At 37.6% G+C, this 22,759-nt stretch overlaps 1 protein-coding gene across 2 annotated transcripts in view; it reads right to left on the bottom strand.

Moving 5' to 3' along the window:
- The window catches only part of LOC132104192 (sterile alpha motif domain-containing protein 12-like), a 98,601-nt gene that overhangs the window by 51,440 nt on the left and 24,402 nt on the right, over window positions 1-22,759 (bottom strand). For both annotated transcript variants that reach the window (XM_059509472.1, XM_059509471.1), the window contains exon 4: window positions 9,922-10,062. In XM_059509472.1, coding sequence (XP_059365455.1) covers window positions 9,922-10,062 — 141 coding nt within the window. The remainder of the gene's footprint in view (window positions 1-9,921; window positions 10,063-22,759) is intronic.

Below are 22,759 nucleotides of genomic sequence, written 5' to 3'. Positions count from 1 at the left end.
TGTGAGCATGTTCTAGTACACCCCCAAAACAAAATCAAGACTTTGTAAAAGAGCAAAATAGGACCCCTTTAAAAAGTGTACTAGCAGATACTAAATGTTTTCTAAGCAAAAGAATAAAAAAAGAATTACATTACAAATTTAACCACCAAATGATCAATAAAACACTTTTGCCACAATTAGATATTTTTTTTTTCAAATACATTAAAACTTCACAGCGTATCAAACTACTATTATTATAAAATATGAACATGTACCTCACCCCTCAAAGACTCAGAAAAGACATTCAAAGCACTCTGAAAGGACCAAATGGTTTTGTTACTGATCACTTTTGTGCTTTTCTTTTGGTTTGATAAATGAGCTTTGCTGGACTGCTATTAAGCTCGCTGTCTAACTTTCTAGATGGCAGCCAATTTAAAACCTGTATAACAACCTCTGAGATTTGACCCCGCCAAGACACGTGTATGCAATAATTCATAATCTGTGCAATAACCTCTACGATTCTGACCTCTTCATGAATTAAAATGAGGTCGATGTTTTGGGTACTTAAAGATACTTGAATCACAAAAGCCAGAAGAAAGGAAAAATTTATAAAACTTGTTAAACTTGGCTCAGTCACTCTTTCCTTTCTGGGCTGCCCGATTCATTAACTTAGCGAACATAGACAACGTCTATTTTTATCACAACAGTGTAGATGGTTTTTTTCTCCACTGAAGTGGAATATTTGATGTAGCTATGGATACAGATTTAAAAGCAATGTGTAAACACTAATGAGAAATAATTATGACAGAATGATTAGAGCACAGCAGTTCTCATTAGTTCTCAAGGCCCATAAACAATTGTAGTCCATAAACAAATGCTTTGTGAGCCATCTGTTGTGCTTGTTTGGTATCTACTGGTGGGTTTAATTTTGTATTGATGATTTCATATTGATTTTGGTTCTGGTACTGTCACAGATGGCAAAATAACAAGTTTTTATCTCACTCAGGAGAGAAGAGAAAACGTTCAACATCAGCAGATACTGTAGATGTCCCACAGACAGAAAACCTTACACCACGTTTAGTCATGTCCACATGTATGAGGTCACTGTGTTGTCTTATTGGTATATGGCAACAAAATACATACTTTCAATATCATACACATCCAGCCAAATGCTAATGGAAACGCCTAAATTACTTAATGCTTACACTAAAATGAATTCGGGTTTCACTGAATCTATTAATGTGGAAGAGCTTACATCTGTCTGAGCCACGTATGTTCCTGACACATTGAGCAGTGACAAAGATTGAGCCCTTTTTGCAACATGTTCTAATCCCATTTAATAAAAAATGTACATACATACATACATATATATACACACACAAACATATACATATATATATACATATACAGTCGTGGCCAAAAGTTTTGAGAATTACATAAATATTAGTTTTCAAAAAGTTTGCTGCTAAACTGCTTTTAGATCTTTGTTTCAGTTGTTTCTGTGATGTACTAAAATATAATTACAAGCACGTCATACGTTTCAAAGGCTTTTATCGACAATTACATGACATTTATGCAAAGAGTCAGTATTTGCCAATGTTGGCCCTTCTTTTTCAGGACCTCTGCAATTCGACTGGGCATGCTCTCAATCAACTTCTGGGCCAAATCCTGACTGATAGCAACCCATTCTTTCATAATCACTTCTTGGAGTTTGTCAGAATTAGTGGGTTTTTGTTTGTCCACCCGCCTCTTGAGGATTGACCACAAGTTCTCAATGGGATTAAGATCTGGGGAGTTTCCAGGCCATGGACCCAAAATTTCAACATTCTGGTCCCCGAGCCACTTAGTTATCACTTTTGCCTTATGGCACGGTGATCCATCGTGCTGGAAAATGCATTGTTCTTCACCAAACTGTTGCTGGATTGTTGGAAGAAGTTGCTGTTGGAGGGTGTTTTGGTACCATGCTTTATTCATGGCTGTGTTTTTGGGCAGAATTGTGAGTGAGCCCACTCCCTTGGATGAGAAGCAACCCCACACATGAATGGTGTCAGGATGCTTTACTGTTGGCATGACACAGGACTGATGGTAGCGCTCACCTTTTCTTCTCCGGACAAGCCTTTTTCCAGATGCCCCAAACAATCGGAAAGGGGCTTCATCGGAGTATATGACTTTGCCCCAGTCCTCAACGGTCCATTCACTATACTTTCTGCAGAAGATCAATCTGTCCCTGATGTTTTTTTTTGGAGAGAAGTGGCTTCTTTGCTGCCCTTCTTGACACCAGGCCATCTTCCAAAAGTCTTAGCCTCACTGTGCATGCAGATGCGCTCACACCTGCCTGCTGCCATTCCTGAGCAAGCTCTGCACTGGTGGCACTCCAATCCCGCAGCTGAATTCTCTTTAGGAGACGATCCTGGTGCTTGCTGGACTTTCTTGGACGCCCTGAAGCCTTCTTTACAAGAATTGAACCTCTTTCCTTGAAGTTCTTGATGATCCTATAAATTGTTGATTTAGGTGCAATCTTAGTAGCCACAATATCCTTGCCTGTGAAGCCATTTTTATGCAACGCAATGATGGCTGCACGCGTTTCTTTGCAGGTCACCATGGTTAACAATGGGAGAACAATGATTTCAAGCATCACCCTCCTTTTAACATGTCAAGTCTGCCATTCTAACCCAATCAGCCTGACATAATGATCTCCGGCCTTGTGCTCGTCAACATTCTCACCTGAGTTAACAAGACAAGCTGGTCCTTTAATGACAGCAATTAAATGCAGTGGAAATTTTTTTTTGGATTAAGTTAATTTTCATGGCAAAGAAGGACTATGCAATTCATCTGATCACTTTTCATAACATTCTGGAGTATATGCAAATTGCTATTATAAAAACTTAAGCAGCAACTTTTCCAATATTTATGTAATTCTCAAAACTTTTGGCCACGACTGTACATATATATATATATATATATATATATATATATATATATATATATATATATATATATATATATATATATATATATACACACACACACACACACACACACATACATACATACATATACATACATATATAGTACATACATATATACACACATATATATATATATATAAATATATATATAAAAAATACAGGAATTTTCACCAGATGAATATTTGGAAAAAAAAGAATCATTCTAGATTTTGTTTAGGAGTGCATCTGATTTGTGAAAAAAAATTGCTTTTTACAAGAACCATCTTATATTAAATAATAATAAAGTTGTTCTTGTAAATAAGTATTTATTATAATAAATGCTAAAATAATTAATAAAAAAAAGTCATAAAATAATAAACAAAAAAGGAGTTTAAAATAATTAAATTTTACACAAAATTACAATACTAACATTTACGTATATCGGAATATTTAAAGGCTTGATTCACTGTAAATGAACCGAACGGTCTCAGATGCTGAAACACTGCATCATGAATAAAACATCTAAATGTTGTGCTTCACTCTGAAACCAGTAAAGCATATATTTAATTAAAATGAAGCTTACACAATTTGACAATCGCACTAAGCCTTATCATGTTATTGATTTTATTTCAATATATATTGTGCAGCCCTAATACGGATTTAAATAAAAAAAAATATTTAAATATTTTACAGTATTAGGATTACAGTTATTGAGGGAAGTGAAATGTAACTCAAACATATGACTTTAGACTTTTTGCCATTACAGTAATATATTGCATTGGTTGAATGGCAATATAAAATCCATGAGCTGCGGCAAAGCCCCCCTAACAATAGCATGAAATAGCATGACATGAAAGCCAATCAGTGACTTCCGCCTGGTGGATACAGTAGTTACGTGAAGTAGAAAACACTGGCTGTTACTGTCCGGTTCACTGTAACTGATAAGGCCTTCGTGGTCCGGCCATCCCTCTGGCATTCATGGGAGCCAGAATCTAATTACTTTCCCTGCATGGTCCAATGAGCCCTAAAGGTTAATTACTGTCTGTCTGCATGATACTCGACTGCCAGAGCACAACAAAAGCTGTTAGTCACTGCAGATAGCAGCTAATGTCAGACTGTGTGTGTATCTAAGTGGCCTACATGAGTTACCAGGTGCACTCGTGAGGAGCTCTGAAATTTCATCTAGGATTACTACTGGAAACCTTTCTTGCTTCATTTACTATAAAGATTTGCATGTTTGCCATGTATTGCAGAGAAAATGTATTTCACAAAATATAAAATTTTCAGGGTAATTGACAACATGTAACAGATGCTCAACTGAGATTAGTTTGTATTGAACCTGGAACAAAGTTACAAATTTTCCTTTTCCTTCTGACAACAAAGCTAATGCTAATGCTCAGCCTAGATTTACTTTGTCAGGCACAGCAGCTCCTCTTTAGTCCCCTTAAAATACTATCCTTCTCTGGGCTGTTGCAAACTCTAGCTTATTTAGACAGCATCTGTGTGCTCTCCGTTCCCAGGCATGTCATTGTTTAATTTAGTTTTCTATATCAGAAAGACCAAAAAAAAAAAAAAAAAAAAACAGCAACAACTGAGGCCTTTACCAAATAATACCTCTCTTTCTCTCCTTTTCAATCACTAACTCTCTAAGGAATGCTTAGCCAGTAAACATGGAGGTCAACAGTTTTGAATCCTAATGAACTTGATTGAGTTTTGTGTACACACGCAGATATGCAAGGCATACCAGCAGCTATTTTACAGCTCCAATCTACTTGAATGGGTAAAGAATCTGTTATGATTACATTAATTTCAATTAGCAATAACGTATAACATCTATTTCTATCCATCTATCCAGATATGCATCTATACATTTATTTATCAATCTATCCATCCATCCCCTCTCTTAGTGGTTCTCTATTCCAGTACTCATGATGGTCCCTATGCAGTGTTCATTGCTCCCTACTCCCTGCACATGGGAAATCTGTTGAAGTTTACTTCAATTCGAAACATTCATTCACGGATTTGCGATTCGCCACTGCCTGCAGCACTTTCACACACAGAAAAAAAAACTTACTAGAGAAGTGTTAAGTGTGACATAATATACAGTGGGTATAGAAAAGAATCACCCCCTTTAAAATAATTACATTTTGTTGCTTTGCAGCCTGAAATGAAGACAGAAGTTGCGTCCCAAATAACACACTATACACTCATACTCACTTTGTACTCAACCATGCAGTGTATGAATTATATAAGGTTATTTTGTCATTCATAAACAGTCTGACAGCCCCTCCCCCTTCTCTACATAATTAAAGCGTTGACAGTTGAATGCATGAATTGTACAACATTCCAGACTTCGGTTATATAAAGTGCACTTTTTCTTTTTGGAATTTTCAGTGTGAACAAACTACTCACACTATTTACAGGTGCTGGTCATAATTAGAATATTATCAAAAAGTTGATTTATTTAATTAATTCCATTCTAAAAGTGAAACTTTTATATTATATTCATTCATTACACACAGACTGATATATTTCAAATATTTATTTCTTTTAATTTTGATGATTATAACTGTCAACTAAGGAAAATCCCAAATTCAGTATCTCAGAAAATTTGAATATAAATTAAGAACAATACAAAGAAAGGATTTTTAGAAATCTTGGAGAACTAAAAAGTATAAAAATGAAAAGTATGAGCATGAACAGCACTCAGTACTTAGTTGGGGCTCCTTTTACCTGAATTACTGCAGCAATGTGGCGTGGCATGGAGTCGATCAGTCTGTGCCACTGCTCAGGTGTTATGAGAGCCCAGGTTGCTCTGATAGTAGCCTTCAGCTCTTCTGCATTGTTGGGTCTGACATATCACATCTTCCTCTTCCCAATAGCCCATAGATTTTCTATGGGGTTAAGGTCAGGCGAGTTTGCTGGCCAATTAAGAACAGGGATACCATGGTCCTTAAACCAGGTACTGGAAGCTTTGGCACTGTGTGCTTGGGCCAAGTACTGTTGAAAAAATGAAATCTGCATCTCCATAAAGTTGGTCAGCAGCAGGAAGCATGAAGTGCTCTAAAACGTCCTTGTATACGGCTGCGTTGACCTTGGACCTCAGAAAACAGTGGACCAACACCAGCAGATGACATGGCACCGCAAACCATCACTGACTGTGGAAACTTTACACTGGACCTCAAGAAACGTGGATTGTGTGCCTCTCCTCTCTTCCTCCAGACTCTGGGACCCTGATATCCAAAGGAAATCCAAAATTTACTTTCATCAGAGAACATAACTTTGGACTACTCAGCAGCAGTCCAGTCCTTTATGAAGCTAGACGCTTCTGACGCGGTCTGTTCTTCAAGAGTGGTTTGACACAAAGAATGCGACAGCTAAAACCCATGTCTTGCATATGTCTTTGTGTAGTGGTTCTTGAAGCACTGACTCCAGCTGCAGCACACTCTTTGTGAATCTCCCCCACATTTTTGAATGGGTTTTGTTTCACAATCCTCTCCAGGGTGTGGTTCTCTTACGAGAGTTCTCTCGTACTGCGTCTTAGCTAAGACGCTACGGGAAAAGTCTCTTTTCACGAAATACTGAAGCAAAAAATTATCCTTAATTTTGAATTTTTGTAAAGCGCATTTGCAGCAGTACACAGCCATAGACGAGACGGCTCGCTCGCTCATTGGCTGCTCTGCAGCAAGTGCACAGCCTATCGAGCGCAGGCTGATGCAATATCAGACCAATTAGGATGCTTCGCGCCCATCACGCCACTTCCCGCCGAAACGGGTGTGGCCCAACCCTATAAAAGGAGCTCGAAAAGGCTGACTCACCTGATTTTTCATCTCTTCAGCGAAGCTCACGCATCGCTGGATCACCGAGGAAGCAAGCGCCGTCTGAGAAGCATATCAGCGGGACGAGCCATTCTGAAGCTGCTGGCCTCGCCGCCTTCCACTGCCATTCCTGCTGCGCTGTCCGGCGCCTATATCCTTTATAGCCTTGTGTGAGTTCGCCCTGCGACGCACACTCATAAAAGAGCTGCGTCTTTTTAAAGATGCCCTTAGCAGACATCGCCCCGTGGCCAGTGCCTTGGAGGAGGGACCTCCTCTCGCAGGCCAGGGGCTCGATTTGGCACCCTCAACCGGAGTTGTGGTCCCTCCATGTGTGGGCGCTCAACGGTTACCCGCTGATCTCTCAGTGGGAGTGCTAAATACCATCACTCAGGCTAGGGCTCCGTCAACGCGGCGGCTCTATGCCTCGAAGTGGTCGGTGTTCTCCAGCTGGTGTACAGCTCGGCGATGTTCACCCCTTAGTTGTGAGGTGACGGGGGTTCTCTCCTTCCTGCAAGAGCTGTTGGATAAGGGCAGAGCCCCATCCACGCTCAAAGTTTATGTGGCGGCCATCGCAGCGTTTTCTGAAACAGCGCTAGGTCAGTCAATAAGAAGGAACGATTTGGTCATCCGCTTCCTTAGCGGAGCTAGGAGGCTGAATCCTCCCAGACCTCCGTCAGTCCCTATATGGGGCCTGAAGGGTCCCCCCCTTTTGAGCCTATCCAATCGATTAGCCTCCAGCATCTGTCGTTCAAGACGGTATTCTTGTTGGCTCTCGCTTCAGTGAAGCGGGTGGGTGACCTGCACGCGCTCTCGGTGAGCCAGTCGTGCTTGGAGTTTGGGCCTAATGACTCAAGGGTCATACTCAAACCTAGGCACGGTTATGTGCCAAAGTCCCTCAACACGCCGTTTCGGGCTCAGGTTATTGCCCTGTCTGCCCTGTCGGTGTCAGGAGAGGATGGAGACTCGAGTCTTCTTTGCCCTGTTAGGGTTTTAAGAGCTTATGTGTCTCGCTCCGCTGTCTTTCGACAGACTGAGCAGCTGTTTGTCTCGTTCAGTGGACGTTCCAAGGGAATGGCTGTTTCGAGACAGACTCTATCCAGATGGATTGTTGACGCCATAGTGTTAGCTTACGCTTCCAAGGGCCTTCAGTGTCCACTGGGTGTCAGAGCTCACTCCACAAGAGGCGTCGCCTCGTCGTGGGCGTGGTCTACTGGGATCTCCTTGCAGGATATATGTATGGCGGCAGGTTGGGCCTTGCCGTCTACATTTATCAGGTTTTATAACCTGGAGGTTCCCGCCTTGCAAGCGAGGCTGCTGTCGGTATAGCCGAATCAGAGCCCTGATGGGAATTCTGAGTTCGTGAGCGTTATGCGCTGCCGACTGTTATATGGGCAGTATTACGTAAGACCCGCGTTGCCACATTGGTCAGGCCTTGCCTTGACTGTGTGATGATTGTATTGCCGCATCTACGGGTGCTGCTAGATATTGGACGGAGGGCTTTCCCCCTCTCCTGTCCTGGGCTCTCTGTGAGTCCCTCGGGTGACTGTGCACTGTAAATCCTGGGCGTTGCTTCAGGTTTATTGGTGTGTGATCCCTGCGCGCACGGCGTTTTACATGGGGTTCCCGTAGCATCTTAGCTAAGACGCAGTACGAGAGAACTCTCGTAAGAGAACGTACTCGGTTACTAACGTAACCTCGGTTCTCTCTAGAAGAGGGAACGAGTACTGCGTTCTCTGCCGTGCGTACGATTCACTCTGGTTCGCTTCAGCGATGAAATAAATCAGGTGAGTCAGCCTTTTCGAGCTCCTTTTATAGGGTTGGGCCACACCCGTTTCGGCGGGAAGTGGCGTGATGGGCGCGAAGCGTCCTAATTGGTCTGATATTGCATCAGCCTGCGCTCGATAGGCTGTGCACTTGCTGCAGAGCAGCCAATGAGTGAGCGAGCCGTCTCGCCTATGGCTGTGTACTGTTGCAAATGCGCTTTACAAAAATTCAAAATTAAGGATAATTTTTTGCTTCAGTATTTCGTGAAAAGAGACTTTTCCCGTAGCGTCTTAGCTAAGATGCAGTACTCGTTCCCTCTTCTAGAGAGAACCGAGGTTACGTAAGTAACAGAGTACGTTATCCCTATTGCTTGTACACTTTTTTCTATCACATCTTTTCCTTCCCTTCGCCTCTCTATTAATGTGCTTGGACACAGCTCTGTGAACAGCCATTCTCTTTTGCAATGACCTTTTGTGTCTCGCCCTCCTTGTGCAAGGCGTCAATGGTCATCTTTTGGACAACTGTAAATTCAGCAGTCTTCCCCATGATTGTGTAGCCTACAGAAGTAGACTGAGAGACCATTTAAAGGCTTTGCAGGTGTTTTGAGTTAATTAACTGATTAGAGTATGGCACCAGGTGTCTTCAATATCGAACCTTTTCACAATATTTAATTTTCTGAGATACTGAATTTGGGATTTTCCTTAGTTGTCAGTTATAAACATCAAAATTAAAAGAAATAAACATTTGAAATATATCAGTCTGTGCGTAATGAATAAATATAATATACAAGTTTCACTTTTTGAATGGAATTAGAAATAAATCAACTTTTTGATGATATTCTAATTATATGACCAGCACCTGTATACTTAAAACCATCATAGAAGGTACAAAGAATATTTCAAAGGCTTTATCAATTCGCAGAAGCACAATAAAGTCAATTAATTAAGAAGTGGAAGGTTTACCTTTCAACATGACAATGACCCAAATCAACCAGCAAAACGGACCACAAGTGGTTGAAGAAGAAAAAGGTGAATGTCCTTTAATGGCCCAGTCAGAGCCCAGACTTAAACCCTATTTAAAATCTGTGGAATGACTAATTTATCGATCAAAAAAAAAAAAAAAAAAAAAACGGTCTTGACACACTTTGCTTTTCTAGTTAATAACTCTTACATTAATTTCTTTGAATTGCAATTCTTCAATGAGTGTGGGGACCCTTAACAAGGTCAAGACAGGTAAGAGAGTATTACTACATTTACTTAACTACATTTCTTGGCAGTTAAAGTAAAAAAAAAAAAAAAAAAGTTTCATAAAACAGGCAGGGTTAAGGTAAAGAAAGCCTAGCTTAATTTAAAAACATTAGAAGTCTATGGAGGGCTTTCCAAGTATAGCTGTACATGTATGTGTGTGTGTACCTTGCGTGAGCAGCTGCAGAGTACGGACCTCTTCTCTGACGCGGAGCTGGAGGACCTGCTGTAGTATGTACTGTCTCTGACTCTCCTGCATGATGCCCATACGCTCCAACTTCCTGTCAGTGAGCCTCATCAGAGCTCGTCCTGCACACACACACAAACAAATGAACAAACACATGAACATGAAACCAGGCTAGGCTTTACAAAGAATTATTTTATTTTTATGAATAAAACCATATAAATCTTAACTGTATTTGTCATTTATAAGGGGCTATTATAAGGCCCTTGTGTAAAAATGTACAGAGTATTGTAATAACCTACATTACAAGAAGCTAAGGTGAATATATTGTAATTAGAGGAACACAATAAACTGGAAATTTTTCCTCCAGCTAGAAATATGATCAAGGTCAGATAAAGTTCACTGTCATTTTTAATCATCACCTCACAAACATTCTCCACATATCTGTGCTGATAAAAGCTGTAATAGTGCCTGTCAAGGCCCCAGTTAACCACTACTATTTGTGCACAAAGTTAAAGCCATTGTACCATCTCACACGATGCCTTAGGTAGCGAAGCAGAAAGGCTACTAATGCATTTACACTACAATGAAAATTGTTAATTCGGTTGTTTTTCATGGAAGAGACACAAACATGGAATCATTATCTATGAAAAGGGCGGTATTCAGATGGAATATAGTACAATTTCCAGTGATTATGCTGCATTATGATTGTGGATGCTCTGCTCGTGTCACTCGCTTTTTCTCTTAATGGTCATGTTTTTAAATCACAGAATGTCTCCAGTGAAAGAGAAAGCTATGCAGAACTGAAAAAAAAAAAATCCACTGAAAGCTAGCCAAACAAACAAATTTAGCTGATCCTACCCACTGGAGAGCATTTCATAAGGTAATGCAAAAACTTGAAATTAAAAGGACAAAGGGGAACACATGAGAAAAAAATAAGTACCACTATTGATCAGTAAACGACTTATAAAATGTCAGTAAAATTACAATAATTGAAAAGGCAAAAAAACATCTGTTTTTATATAATAAAATAATATATGTAGTGCGCTTCATGCTTATATATATATATAATAATAATTATTATATCTGTATATGGTGACATTTAAATCTGTATAATTAGCAACAACAATATTCAACACATTACAAAAAGACAAATGTTTAAATCTGCAGGGCATTAAACAAATATACATGATCATCAAACATGAGACTTAGTCTCAACACAGTAACTAACATCAAATTACATTGGTCCTGGACCATCGGGCCCTCCATATTGCATATTGTAGTTCATATAATATTTCTTGGGACAAAAAGTCAGACACAAGATTCTTTTAAAGTTAAAAACAAATGTACATGACAATTTCTTTGAGAAAACATTATTTTATAGGGCAACCTACAACAAAGTAATATAAGTTTTTTCATGTCTGACCAACACAAACTGTACACATTGATGCCATCTATATTTCTAAATAGAACACACTGAGGCGCTATGAGCACGATGGGACCTCTTTAGTCATGGGACATTAGAAGCAGAAAACTGGAGTATGTGTGAGGTGTGTAGGTTGAGGTGATCGGGGTAAGGTATTTTAGTACGTTGGTAAAGTGCCAAACTACCCCTTCATTTGGCTGAAACGCTTCAATGAGGAACAGAAACTCAGCGTGCCTTCTCTCTGAATCACTGCCATAATTGTTTCACTGAGACGATGAGTCAAAGCCTGCTTAAAAAACAGAAGAAAAGAGAGGAGAGTGTGAAAACAGGAAAGAAAGAAAAGAAGAGAAGAATATGTATACAGATGGGAAAAAAGTTACAAATGTGAGTGCATGAGAAGAAATGGGAAAGGTGCCATTCTAAACAAATAACTGTCCAACAAAAACATTTGAGATGTTCCTTAGATGATACTTAGCAGAAAGAAAGGGTCACTGGGTAACAGCTGTCTCAGCAAGATAAGGATGCCAAAGAATGTAGTCTGGTAGAAAACAAAAAAGCATAAATTATTGTCTGTTATAGACACAAGATATGTAGGCCATCTTTTGACACTTACTTTATAATAGATAGTGCTTCACTTTAAGATATGTTCCTCTGGCTCAGTGGTAGAGCATTGCGTTAGCAGTGTAAAAGGTCTTGGTTTCAATTCCCAGGGAACACACATACTGATAAAAATAAAATATATATTCTGAATGCATTCTGAAAGTCGCTTTGGATAAAAGTGTCTGCTAAATGCATAAATGTTAATATAAAGAGGATTCAAAAAAGAAATATCTTCTAATATTTTAGTTTTTTTGAGACTTTTCCCAAAAATCCAAATAAAAGCTAGCCAAACAAAACAATAGCAAATAGCAAAAACTGAATATTGCTATAAAAGGACAAAGACGCACAAAGAAATTTATTATGACCACTGGGCAGCCTGTAAAAAAATAAAATTCATAATACTGCAAAAAAGTTAAAATAAAAGACAAAACAAAACACTAAACAAAACATCTACTGTATTTGCACCTGTAGAATGTAAATCAATGTTTTACTATTTGTACTGGAATATTAAATAATAATAATAATAATAATGAGAAATGATATGTTATATGCTACAACCCGAATTCCGGAAAAGTTGGGACGTTTTTTAAATTTTAATAAAATGAAAACTAAAGGAATTTCAAATCACATGAGCCAATAATTTATTCACAATAGAACATAGATAACGTAGCAAATGTTTAAACTGAGAAATTTTACACTTTTATCCACTTAATTAGCTCATTTAAAATTTAATGCCTGCTACAGGTCTCAAAAAAGTTGGCACTGGGGCAACAAATGGCTAAAAAAGCAAGCAGTTTTGAAAAGATTCAGCTGGGAGAACATCTAGTGATTAATTAAGTTAATTGATATCAGGTCTGTAACATGATTAGCTATAAAAGCTTTGTCTTAGAGAAGCAGAGTCTCTCAGAAGTAAAGATGGGCAGAGGCTCTCCAATCTGTGAAAGACTGCGTAAAAAAATTGTGGAAAACTTTAAAAACAATGTTCCTCAACGTCAAATTGCAAAGGCTTTGCAAATCTCATCATCTACAGTGCATAACATCATCAAAAGATTCAGAGAAACTGGAGAAATCTCTGTGTGTAAGGGACAAGGCCGGAGACCTTTATTGGATGCCCGTGGTCTTCGGGCTCTCAGACGACCCTGCATCACTCATCGGCATGATTGTGTCAATGACATTACTAAATGGGCCCAGGAATACTTTCAGAAACCACTGTCGGTAAACACAATCCGCCGTGCCATCAGCAGATGCCAACTAAAGCTCTATCATGCAAAAAGGAAGCCATATGTGAACATGGTCCAGAAGCGCCGTCGTGTCCTGTGGGCCAAGGCTCATTTAAAATGGACTATTTCAAAGTGGAATAGTGTTTTATGGTCAGACGAGTCCAAATTTGACATTCTTGTTGGAAATCACGGACGCCGTGTCCTCCGGGCTAAAGAGGAGGGAGACCTTCCAGCATGTTATCAGCGTTCAGTTCAAAAGCCAGCATCTCTGATGGTATGGGGGTGCATAAGTGCATACGGTATGGGCAGCTTGCATGTTTTGGAAGGCTCTGTGAATGCTGAAAGGTATATAAAGGTTTTAGAGCAACATATGCTTCCCTCCAAACAACGTCTATTTCAGGGAAGGCCTTGTTTATTTCAGCAGGACAATGCAAAACCACATACTGCAGCTATAACAACAGCATGGCTTCGTCGTAGAAGAGTCCGGGTGCTAACCTGGCCTGCCTGTAGTCCAGATCTTTCACCTATTGAGAACATTTGGCGCATCATTAAACGAAAAATACGTCAAAGACGACCACGAACTCTTCAGCAGCTGGAAATCTATATAAGGCAAGAATGGGATCAAATTCCAACAGCAAAACTCCAGCAACTCATAGCCTCAATGCCCAGACGTCTTCAAACTGTTTTGAAAAGAAAAGGAGATGCTACACCATGGTAAACATGCCCCGTCCCAACTATTTTGAGACCTGTAGCAGAAATCAAAATTGAAATGAGCTCATTTTGTGCATAAAATTGTAAACTTTCTCAGTTTAAACATTTGCTATGTTATCTATGTTCTATTGTGAATAAAATATTGGCTCATGTGATTTGAAAGTCTTTTAGTTTTCATTTTATTAAAATTTAAAAAACGTCCCAACTTTTCCGGAATTCGGGTTGTATATAAATGCACAGTACATCATGTGTTTGTTAGCCCTTGAGTGGTGAAAATGGCCTCTTCATGTTTTAAAGATCATTAAAGTCTCTTCCCACTCCTTCCAGTAGCAGCTAAGATACTGCACGTTCTTTTCTCACGTTCTTTGGTTAGCAACTGACAAAGAAAGGTTTTTTTTTCTTTAAAGTAACAGCATCTTGGATTTCAGCATACCGATTTGTCAGAAATCACGCTCCACACTTGGCTTTTTCTGAATCCTGTTGTTACTGTTAGCTTCTACAATAACCGTTTTAAACAAAGGCTGTGGGCTCAAACCAGTGCCTAAAAGATACACGCATATAAAACCAAAAGGTCAAAGTTAAGCAGGTTAGCATGAAGCTGTCAGCAGTTATTCAAAAGTAATAGTGTATTCTGATGAAATGAACGGCAAGCAACATTTAAATCACAAACATGTCATTATATTATAGTAGCTGCATTCCACATATGTGAGACATCAGGGCAGATAAATTCACTCTCTTTTTCCCTGTGGTTGCTGGACTGGCACACTCATCTTCAGTCCTGATGAATGGACTAGCTTAAAGCTCTCTCTCTCCCTCCACTGTCACTCTGGGGACCTGTCCCTTTTACATGTGAACCAAAAGCCTGGCTAATTACTACTCCAACAACCAGGAAGGGCGACAGACAGAAAGAGAGAGAAGGGGGATGGAGTGGCTCTGGGGCCTATAAAGATGGAAATTAACCTCAATTTCTCAGACAAAACTTTCTCATGGTGAACAAGCAGGACAGCAGAACAAGTGAGTCCCAAGAGGAACTTTCATACTCTCATTCTTTCTGTCGAGTATTGGAGAAAAACATTTCATAATGATATTTCCCCACCATTTTAAATTCTTATTATTCAATGAAAGGATACATTTTTGTGAATTTTTTAAATAAAAGATCAAAAGGATTAACTTTGCAGATGAATTTTCACAGCCTTATTTGATCATATTTAACAAGGGTGCCAATATTTTTGGGCACAACTGTATGTCTGAGATTGGTTACAATGATCATCACTCATGGTCTTCACAGAGAGCTTACAAAAATACACATGGAAGCATTTGAAAGCAGCTTTTATAAATGGATCCGTCTAGGAGCAGATATATTAAGGTATATTAATTAATAATATTAAGATATATTAATTTCAAATGCTCCCGCGTGAATTAGTAAGTAAAACAGGTGGTTTGGTCCAATTAAGGATGAACATTTTCAGTAAAATTCACATAAAATTACAGGTTTCATGCAAGTTTTATATTCATCTGTTTCAGACACATGACATTTCCACTCATCCACCATATAATTATATACAGAAATATAAGTTTAAAGTACAAGAGGAGAAGAGGGAATTTGAGGTCTAGTTCTGCAACAGCTTATCTTCAGTGTTCCTTAAGTTCCTAGGACATCCCTAGGACAACTTAAGTCCAAATCACTTAAAGGGGATTGAACTGTTATCATTATTTGGACTGTCCTGTTTCTGAGCCCATATTGATCACTAGATAAGAGGACAATGACATTTGGCATTTAATCAAAAGTGGGCAGATAGTAAGAGTTACAGGGATGAATAGAACATAAGGAGAGAAAGTGTGAGAAAGACACAGATGTCTAGCGATGTTCATTTGTGCTGGCAATAACCCCACACTTGATTGTGAACATAATTTCTACTAGATGACTTCAAGGCGAAAAAGAGCTTTAAGAGCTTAAATGTAAAATACATTCTTATATCCCAGCTTAATGAAAAGACAGCCATAAAAAAGTCATCTGTAGGTGCTGATGTGCTATCAAAACATTTCTTTTTTTTTTTTTTGGTTTGAGAATCCAGCCCAGACTGACATAGCAACAGTGGCTTAACCAATGGTATGAGTTTGGGGTGGGGACTGTGCTTGTTAGACCAATAGCAGACGGAGCAGTTTTTTTTTCTAGAAACCTGTTTGATGATAATTGTTGCAATTCCATTTGGTGGCTCTTGTGGTGCAAAGATTTCACTTTAGCTAGGGGTGTGCAATATATGATATATTTTTATATATGATATATTTATATTATGTATTTTTGATCGTGGATAATAAAAATGTCTCCACGATCTGCTTTTGAAGAAATATTGTAGTATCATGCTACAGTGCACATTCTGTCAGCTGCAGTTCTGGCGCGTCCATCATTTACTGTACAATGGCACATGTATTCACAGCAGTGTTAACTCGGCGGCAGATTTACGCTCTCATTATTTGCATGTGCTTTTAAATGTTCCATTTGCACCTGGTCTGACCTGTGCTTTTTCTGAGCGCCGCATACACTCGAAGCGCACGTGCAAAAGCCTGTCAAACAGCGCCTGATAATTGAACTAGGTTATCTTTTGAGCTAATACTGTGAAAACACACAAGGTTTATATGTAGACTCAGTTGGTTATGTCTAAAATGAAAGTAAACCGTTGAGAGAAAAACGTATATGTGCATATATATTAGATGCATGCAGGTCTTAAAGGGACAGTAGGCACATTAAACATGTAGCCTACTGTCATTACAGTTATAGATCACCCTAAAACTCAATTTCTGTCATTATTTACTCACTGTTACATTGTCCCAAACCTGTATTAATTTCTTTCTTGTGCTGAACACAAAAGAAGATAATTTAAAGAATGTGGGTAACCAAACAGTTGCTGGTCCACATTGAATTTGATAGTAGCAAAAAAATACTATGGAAGTCACTGTGGACCAGCAACTATTTGGTTTTCCATGTTACTCAAAATAGCATTTATGTTCAAAAGAAGAAGAAAAAACTCAATCAGGTTTAAAACCATTTTTGTGTGAGTAAATGGTGGTATAAAAACACTATGACAGAATTGACATACAGCTTACAGGATTTTTATTTTTGGGTGAACTATTCCTTTAATGTTAATAAAACAACAAAACACAAAGAGAAAAATCACTCACTGCTCTTGACTGAAGAAATTTGATACAATTGCTTTAGGAATCAGTTTATATAGTGTTTTATTTTTATATTTGCTCATTCACTTTCTTGAATGCTCCTGCTAAATATACCTATTGTACCTGAAAATAAAGCACTGTTTGTTTTATTAGTATTTTATGTGTAGTTGTAATGTGTATCTTTGCCATTCTTTTATCTTTGTTATTAAAAAATAAGAACAAAGATTTTTATCTTCGCCCTCTTAGGCCTAAATATCTGCCTTTTTTGTGTTCCATTGAAAGGCTTTGTCTTTATAATAGGGAAATTAGTTTGGCTGTAATGCTCAAACAACTTGCAAAATACTAAAACCAACATGACAAAGAATTGTGATAAAATCGTGAATTGTGATATTTTTCGAAAAAAAGAAAAAAAAAAAAGAAAAAACCTGTGATATATTTTTTCCATATCGCCCACCCCCAAAATTTAGCTCTCATAAAATTCTGATTTACTCTGCAAAATGTGTGAGAAACAAACTTTGGGACAGCAGCTATGCAACAACCAGAGAAACAAACCATTATTAATGAGCAGTCATTTCATGCCACATCTTTCCACGTGAAATGCACACTGGGAAAGATCCTCTTGCAAAACTGTATGCTTTGCCTCAGGCCTCCATTACCTCCAATGCAAATATTTAGCATTATCAAGACACTCATTATATTCTATCCAGAAAACATCAGTTGTGTGAGTCATCAGTGCCATGCAAACCGCTCACCTCTACATCCATCAGAACAAGACTATTTCCTCTTTTATTACTTAACAGCTATAAAATGCTTGGAAAAAGCAAGCGATTGCAGTCAAATTATTAATTGTTAACGTAGCCCCCCCCCCCCCCCCTCAATATACTTCAAAACATGAAAATTGCAGTAGTTTCATTCAGGCCACATCATATTCTTATCCTCCAACATCACCACAATTCAATCTGATCTTTCCTCTCCATCCTTCTCCCCAGAATACTGAAAAATTGATCTGATGGCTCTGAATTGCATCCCTGTGGAACACTGCAATTTCAAACGCTCATACCTCATCATCCCGCTCGCGGAAATCACTGCCACACCACCGAAGGCTGAAACTGTGCTATTCTGTGAAGACATCGTGCTGAATCCCAAATATACATGACTGCTGCCTGAAGCCTTCTAATTCTGAGGTCTAGGGTTGCATTATATTGGGATTTAGCAGATTATTCAGAAATAATTGGCATATTCCTTGCTTAACTTTAATGACCCTTTTATGATAACAGCAAAAAATATTATATTATCAGCTGTTTGCTATTCAGATGGACGAAATTAATGGTCAAGATCCATTGGTATCACATTAATGACACAAAATCCAGGTTTGACAGCTGTTCCGACGAATGAAAGAGGGTAACACATTTTTGATTCAGTCTCAGGGGATCAGAGTACTGCGTATTTCAGCTCAATTATATCATTAAGCAAACCTTCAATCTAAGTTAATTTTCACCGGCAGTCTCAACATCATCACATTTCAGATGGTCATTGAACAGCATTTCGGAAATAGTGGAAGGTAAGTATCAAGTAAAGGACGCATATGATAAGGAACAACTGCAGTCACTATTGTGCAGACGTCATTACATGCAGTTTACAGACAGGATTGTGTTTATAAAGGAAGTGACATCAGGTTGATAAGTGTTTTTTGGGTGCTTCGATCCAACCCTGAGCGGCAGCTGGGAATGTTTTGTAAAAAACATAATTTCAGCTATTTGTGTTAAGCGTAAATATGTGTTTAACTCCAAAGCAGTCATGTGATACATCTTTTAAGATCAATTAATATCTTAAAAAGAGAGGCGTTTCAGCAAACATCAGATTTTCCTATTTTACAGCATATAATTTTCACGTTAAAAATTAAACTAAAATACATATAAATTTGCTTTTATGAAAATGTCAGCAGAAAAATCTAATTGGGACTGCAAGAGAAATGCAGTCTACATAGTCCATAAAAAAGCTCATATCCTACGCCAAGACCACCTGTGTGCTGCCTGATGGGAGTCTCTTTTACACGAGTTGTTTATAACTCTTATTAAAGTCAAATAAATAAACCCAATGTCTCACCACACCCAGTATTCTCTGGACCGATCTGACCAGAAGTGAGCCAGAACTCCTGCAAAGACATTGACTGTCCAGTGCATGTGGAAACACAAGAAGAGACAGCTTACTAGGAACGTCCCAGCTGGATTCATTTATCCTGTCAACAGAAGATGTATCTAACTTTCCATTCTTTCCTGTAAAACCACACAGAATGATCCAATGATCATGAAACATGAGGATTTGGGCCTAGAGTATGATCTGATGTTGCTGCCAGTTCCCACACCAGACCGAACAGTGGCATTTTCCATAACTGCTGTGAAACGTGGTTCAAAAATGGACACTTGGGTTACAGTCACACCATAAGTCAAAGCGCCACATTCAGATTGTTATGCTTGTTCACATGACTTTTCAAATGTGCTGCATAATAGACTGAAGAGGCCACACAACTAAATTGACTTATGTCTAAAACACCCAACCCTGGTATTTATTTGAGTTTTATTTATTAGAATTCATTCATAATATACACATATTTATTTTGTTCATTTACTCAAAAAAAAAACTATTCATTAATAATATAAAATTTTTAAGATAATGACAATGCCTTGCCTAATGCCTTGACATTGCACCACAGCTCAACATATTCTTTACAGTAAATCAAGGGCACAGTTATTAAATTGCTTTTAAAACAAACAACAAAAAAATGCAATAATTCTGACCTGGCTGTTTTAACTGATATATTACGGTGCCAAAAAAAGAAAAGAAAAAAAAAAAAAGATAAAGATCCAGCATCTATCTGTTACAGTTTGAAAAAAGACAACCATTTTAATTTAAAAATCCATTTATTATGGTTAAACAGATCCATTAAACAGATCTGACATTCAGTCTTATAATAGACTTTGTGTATATACACTGGTACAACACTAACTACAATGAATAAAGATCTCATTTTAATGTCCATTTAGCCATTATCTGTCCAACAACAGCTGGTTTCTTAACAGACATTAATTGTGGTGTTATACAGTATGGTGTTGTGTTTTCATAACCTTACTGTGCTGTGGCCCATGGGATTGATGTCTATTTGAGCTTCATTGTATCTGACAGAGCAGGTCTGGTTCAGTTATTCTCTCTTATTTTCTTGGCTGTATACATAGAGTGTGTGTAAGGCTGGTAAAGAGTGTAGACAGCTTCAGAGTTTATATATATATATATATATATATATATATATTTGTGAGTGCAAACTCGCGATAGATCAAAGTTAGTGATAATGTTCTTCACTCGCTTTCTGTAAATAATTTCTTCATTATATGAATAACTCTGGAAATGAAAACGTTATAATTAGTAACTTACAGTTTTTATTGAATTGCCATCATGTTTAAAACAAATTAAGTCCTATTAAAGTATTTTTTTTTTAGCCTACATGACACCCATATCAGGTACTTGCCTAAAAAGATGAGTTTATGATGTTTGTTGTTAATAGATTGAACTAACATTAGGCTACTTTTAGCCTTACCCTGGAGTTGTTTCATCCTCTGTCTATGGCTGTATATTACTCTGAATGAGTGCACCTTCTCCCCTGATTATACCTACGCTAGCAAAAATATGTGCTTAACTCATTTACCGATGCACTCGCTGCCGCTGTCTTTGTAATTACTGCAGATTAGGGACTAATATCTAATTATGCCTTAATATGCTTTAATGCATTTTTAATGACAGCTCTGTGTTCCAGTCAAACTCTCAGAGCGATTTGGGAGATGTGTCACAGTGGTGAGAGAGAATTTCAACAGTCGTATGTTGGCAATGGAAAGTTTTATCTTACTATGCTCTGGTTCAAACGGAAACAAACCGACACTTAGTAGTAAGTAATTATGTAACTTAATAGTTAATTATTTCATGCTCTCTTAAAGCTGTATTTCAGGCTACCTGATTTGACAGAAGCATGCACAGCTGAATGAAAGTGTTTGCAACTCCTTGAAAAATCCTCTGAATTTCAGAAAGAATGGACTCTAAAATGTGATCTGAAGAAGACATAGTGACAAATCAATAACAGTTCCAGAGGCTTCGCTGTATAAATCCATATCCCTTGAAGCTCTGATGGATGCATCATTTTTTAATCCTTTTGAAACAATCACAAAAATTGTTGCACAGCCAAAATTATTATACATTTAAATTAAAGTTAAATTAAAATATAAATAAAACATATACCTAAATGTCAAGTTCTCAGGTGCATGGCTTTATCTGAAGCAAAGATAATTCAAAATAATTCAGAAACCATGGATAAAGACATTCTTAGGCACAGTTAAAGAGAACTTTAGAAAAATTTCGAAAAGTCAGATACTTTGTTTTTGTTTACTGCAATGATTTTTCATATAATAAATATAATAATAACATAATAATAAATTGTTGTTAAGAAGAAACAATTCATCAAAATATAATTCATTAGCTCAATATTAGATAATACTACAGATGTATAGAATTCATTTGAGTTGCATATAATCTGCATCACAATCATTCAGATTTTTATATATATATTTTATCATCATCAACATGCAAATACACACACTGTTATGAAAGAAAGCCACAGCAGAAATCACCGGTTTGCTTGTGATAAAAAGGACATTAAGTTAGTTTTTACACTGTTGTCTTGTGATTTGGCACTGATCCATCTCTGTTTACCATGCTCTGCATGGTACGACCAGAGATGGATGCAAATTGCATTGAGTCTAATTGGTAAGGCCTGATTTTTATGAACTGATTCCTGTTAATTAATACTAGATCATCAAATCAAGCAGCTTGCATATTTTCTGACTAATTGGATCACGCATCACCCTAATGCAAATTGCATTCAGAATCCAGTGAAACCAAAAAAATTCGGAATAGACAGAACATTGCTTTAACCAGCATTACTCATGACAATTGAGATCAGCTGGCCAAATCGTGATAAATCACCACAAGAGCTTTTCATCAAGAGATCTAGGAAGCTGAACATTTACGGGACAACGGCTCTTGATTAAAGGACTTCAGTTCATCCACACTGTGTGATTATGCACTGCAAAGAAAGCCATGATTATAAACAAAGCAGACCAAATCACTCCATGAACTATTTGACTGCAAATTTTTATTTTGGTATACTGCATCTCCCACTATAATAAGAAGGAAATCTTGGGACTAAAAGACTATTGACACAAATTTCCAACTACAAATATTAGTTATCCATGACATTTGTATTTTAGAAAAATCAAAATAGCAATTTTATGGTTGTCAAAAGAATAGATTATATATAAATATAATAAGATGTATATAATAATATTATATAATGAGATATAATTATAGTATAAATTGTTATTAAAAAAAAAAAGTAAAATAAAAAAAAGCAATAAAGTGTAATAAAAAAAATTATCTAAAAAATATAATATAATATAATATAATTCCGGGCTGTAGGAATAAACACCTCAAAATATTTTTACATATTGGATTTTTAGGCGATGCTTGCACAATGCACTAATCTCTATAACACTTCTTTGAAGCAGGAACACATTAAAACACAATACAATGTCAAAAACTGCGGTATAGTCATCCATCACTACAAGTTAGGTCACACAACATTAAAAA

This window comes from Carassius carassius, chromosome 25, assembly GCF_963082965.1.
Source record: "Carassius carassius chromosome 25, fCarCar2.1, whole genome shotgun sequence".
Lineage (NCBI taxonomy): Eukaryota > Metazoa > Chordata > Actinopteri > Cypriniformes > Cyprinidae > Carassius > Carassius carassius.
The sequence above is the reverse complement of the archived record's forward strand: the minus strand, read 5'-3'. Positions and strand labels throughout refer to the sequence as shown.